At 52.4% G+C, this 3,187-nt stretch overlaps 1 protein-coding gene across 4 annotated transcripts in view; it reads right to left on the reverse strand.

Annotated features, from left to right (window-relative positions):
- Positions 1-3,187, reverse strand: part of PFKFB4 (6-phosphofructo-2-kinase/fructose-2,6-biphosphatase 4) — a 59,237-nt gene that overhangs the window by 5,542 nt on the left and 50,508 nt on the right. For 3 of the 4 annotated variants that reach the window (XM_008058259.2, XM_008058261.2, XM_008058260.2), the window contains exon 10: positions 1,574-1,678. The exons of the other annotated variant lie outside the window; for it this stretch is intronic. In XM_008058259.2, the coding sequence (XP_008056450.1) occupies positions 1,574-1,678 (105 nt within the window). The remainder of the gene's footprint in view (positions 1-1,573; positions 1,679-3,187) is intronic. 4 annotated transcript variants of the gene reach the window in all.

Here is a 3,187-nt window from a genome sequence, read left to right on the forward strand (position 1 = left end):
AATCCACTCACCTCGGCCTCCCAAAGCGTGGGATTATAGGCTGAGCCACCGAGCCCGGCCTATTTTTTATATTTATTTATTTTTTGAGTTGGAGTCTCACTCTGTTACCCAGACTGGAGTGCAGTGGCTGCTCCCGGCCACTACAGCTTCGGCCTGCTGTGCTCCGGCAATCCTTCCACCTCAGCCTTCCAAGTAGCTGGAACTACAGGTGTGCGCTACCACACCCGGCTATTTTTTTTTATTTATTGTAGAGATGAGGTCTCACCAAGTTGCCCAGGCGGGTCTCGAACCCTTGGGCTCAGGCAATCCACTCACCTCAGCCTCCCAAAGTGCAGGATTATAGGCTGAGCCACCGAACCCGGCTAATTTTTTTATTTTTTGTAGAGATGAGGTCTCACTATGTTGCTTAGGCTGGTCTGGAACACCTAGGCTCCAGTGATCCTCCTACCTTGGCCTCCCAAAGCACTGGGACTACAGAAGTGAGCAACTGGGCCCAGCCATGGGGGTATTTTTATTTATTTATTTTTTTTTAGTTAGAGTTTCACTCTGTCGCCCAGACGGGAGTGCGGTGGCCGCTCCCGGCCACTGCAGCCTCGACCTGCTGGGCTCCAGCGATCCTTCTGCCTCAGCCTTCCGAGTAGCCAGAATTACAGGCACGCCTGGTTAATTTTTTGATTTATTGTAGAGATGAGGTCTCGCTGCCCAGGCGGGTCTCGAACCCGCAGGCTCAGGCAATCCCCTCACCTCAGCCTCCCAAAGGCAGATTACAGGCTGAGCCACCGAGCCCGGCTGGGGGTATTTTTATTTGGCCACTGCTCCAGGCCACCTTCTAGAAGTAGAAGGAGATGCCTGAATCAAAGGTGGGCCCCCAGTTTCTGACCTGGGGCCTAGGCTGACCAGGGAGCCTATCTCAGGGAAGGAGCTAAGCACAGGGGGCTTGTGGTAACCACAACTCGTCTGTGGAAGGTGTCCCCAGGTCTGGAACCAGGGTAGTGTCTGCAGCCACAGAAAGGACAAGATGGGATCACACTGTGATGAGGGGAAGCATCCAGAGGAAGGGGGAAGGCCCAGGGCAAAGACATGAGCGAGCTAAGGCACAAGTCTCAGGCCTCGCCTGGTGCCCCCAATTTCTCAGCCACTTGAGCACCCTGGAAAGGGTTGGCAATTCCCCAGGAAAGAAGCTGAACTAGGAATGCCAGGTGACTACCAACTATCTATAGGTGTCCTGGGAGAGTCGAACCCGGCAGAACCAGGACCACTCGCCTCAGGCCTGACCCTTCCCAATTCTCTACTCCTGGGTAGAGGGAAGACAAAGATGAGGAGCAGGGAGCCAACAGTCTCAGGGCTGCAGTCCTGCCCTATGAGGCACCGTCTATCCACCACCAAGGGAAGGGAATGAGGCCTGGGCCACATAGTTGCAAAGTGGTAGAGATGAAACATATCCAGGCTCACCTGCCTCTGAGGCCCCTTCTGCTATCCACGCACCCTCCACAGAGCCCCACAGACCCTCAGCCATAGGCAGTCCTCCCCGCAGGTGTCAGGAGGCTGGGACTAAGGCCCAAATCCCACCTACCTCCCCTTTGGGGTACCGGTATCGGTACTTGTCCTGGTCCCGCAGGGCGAACTCCAGTGGATAATGATCCTGAATTTCCTCATAGGTCATTTCCTCACAGACACCCTAGGGAGACACCGCAGTCATTAAACCTCTATGCAAGGCCCAGAAGACCAGTCTTGTTTGAGGAGTGGAGTGGTTAGCACCAGGCAGAGGATACCAGGCTTATGAGGCATTCCTCAGCCAAAGGACCCTCTCAGCCCAGAGCTTAGAACCTGTCTGGGGAGAGCAGGTCCTCCAGGAACATTGAGCATGAGGCAGCTTCTTGTATGTAAAAATCTACCTGAAAATTCTTGGACAAGACCCATCCATCCATCACCCATCCATTCAGTTTATGACATAAAAACAGGTTCAGAAATGCTAACTGAAAGAAGGCACCTATAGAAACCTAGAATAGTGAATCTCACACCTATAATCCCAGCACTTTGGGAGGCCGAGGTGAGAGGATTGCCTGAGCCCACAGGTGTGAGACCAACCTGGGCAACTTGGTAAGACTTCATCTCTACAATAAAAATTTAAAAAATTAGCTGATGTGGTGGTGCATGCCTGTAGTTCCAGTTACTTGGAAGGCTGAAGTGGAAGGATCACTTGAGCCCAGCAGGTCAAGACTGCAGTGGCCGTGAGCATGCCGCTACACTCCAGCTTGGGTGACAGACTGAGACTCCAACTCAAAAAATAAAGAAACCTCAAATAAAGTTAGTCTAGCATAGTCTTTTTTGTCTCAGCATAACCATTTTTTGCTCAGACTTTGCCTCTGACACGCTTTGTGAAGGGTACAGGAAACAGCCAGAGTGGTGGCTCCCAAAATGGCGCTGAACATGGTAAAACCACACTAGACAACAAAGGCCCTAGGTTCCGGCTTCTTATACCCACCCTGCTCCCATGCCGCTCCTCCAATAAGAACCCAGCACAGCCCCTTCCGGCCCCTGTCAGGCTAATAAATACACCCTCTCCCTGCATATATATATATCTCCCTCTCTCTCTCTCTCCGCCCCTCCATATCTCTCTCTCTCCCCGCCCCCTGCATATCTCTCTCTCCCCCCCCCTGCATCTCTCTCTCTCTCAGCCCTCTCCCTGTATCTCTCTCTCTCTCTCTTAGCCCTCTCCCTGCATATCTCTCTCTCTCTCTCTCTTGCTTTTTCTCGGTTACAGACCCTCTCTGTAACAGCCCCTTTAATAAATCTCTTGGTGCCGGCCAGGTGTTCTGTTGTTTTAAGTCATCTACTTTGTGTTACTTTGTTATGGCAGCCCTAGGAAACTGATACACATTATGGTAACAGGAAGTGAAAAGCTGCTGTAATAAAAACTAAAATTGTGGAAGTGGTTATAGAATTGGGTAACTAAGCCGGGCTCGGTGGCTCAGGCTGTAATCCTGCGCCTTTGGGAGGCTGAGGTGTGTGGATCGCCTGAGCCCGCGGGTTCGAGACCCGCCTGGGCAGGCAAGACCTCATCTCTACAATAAATAAAAAAAAATTAGCCGGACGTAGTGGTGCGTGCCTGTAATTCCGGCTACTTGGAAGGCTGAGGCGGAAGGATCGCCGGAGCCCAGCAGGTCAAGGTTGTGGTGGCCGGGAG

The sequence above is a fragment of the Carlito syrichta genome, unplaced genomic scaffold (assembly GCF_000164805.1).
Source record: "Carlito syrichta isolate Samal-C Ts95f unplaced genomic scaffold, Tarsius_syrichta-2.0.1 Scaffold303270, whole genome shotgun sequence".
In the NCBI taxonomy this organism is placed as follows: domain Eukaryota; kingdom Metazoa; phylum Chordata; class Mammalia; order Primates; family Tarsiidae; genus Carlito; species Carlito syrichta.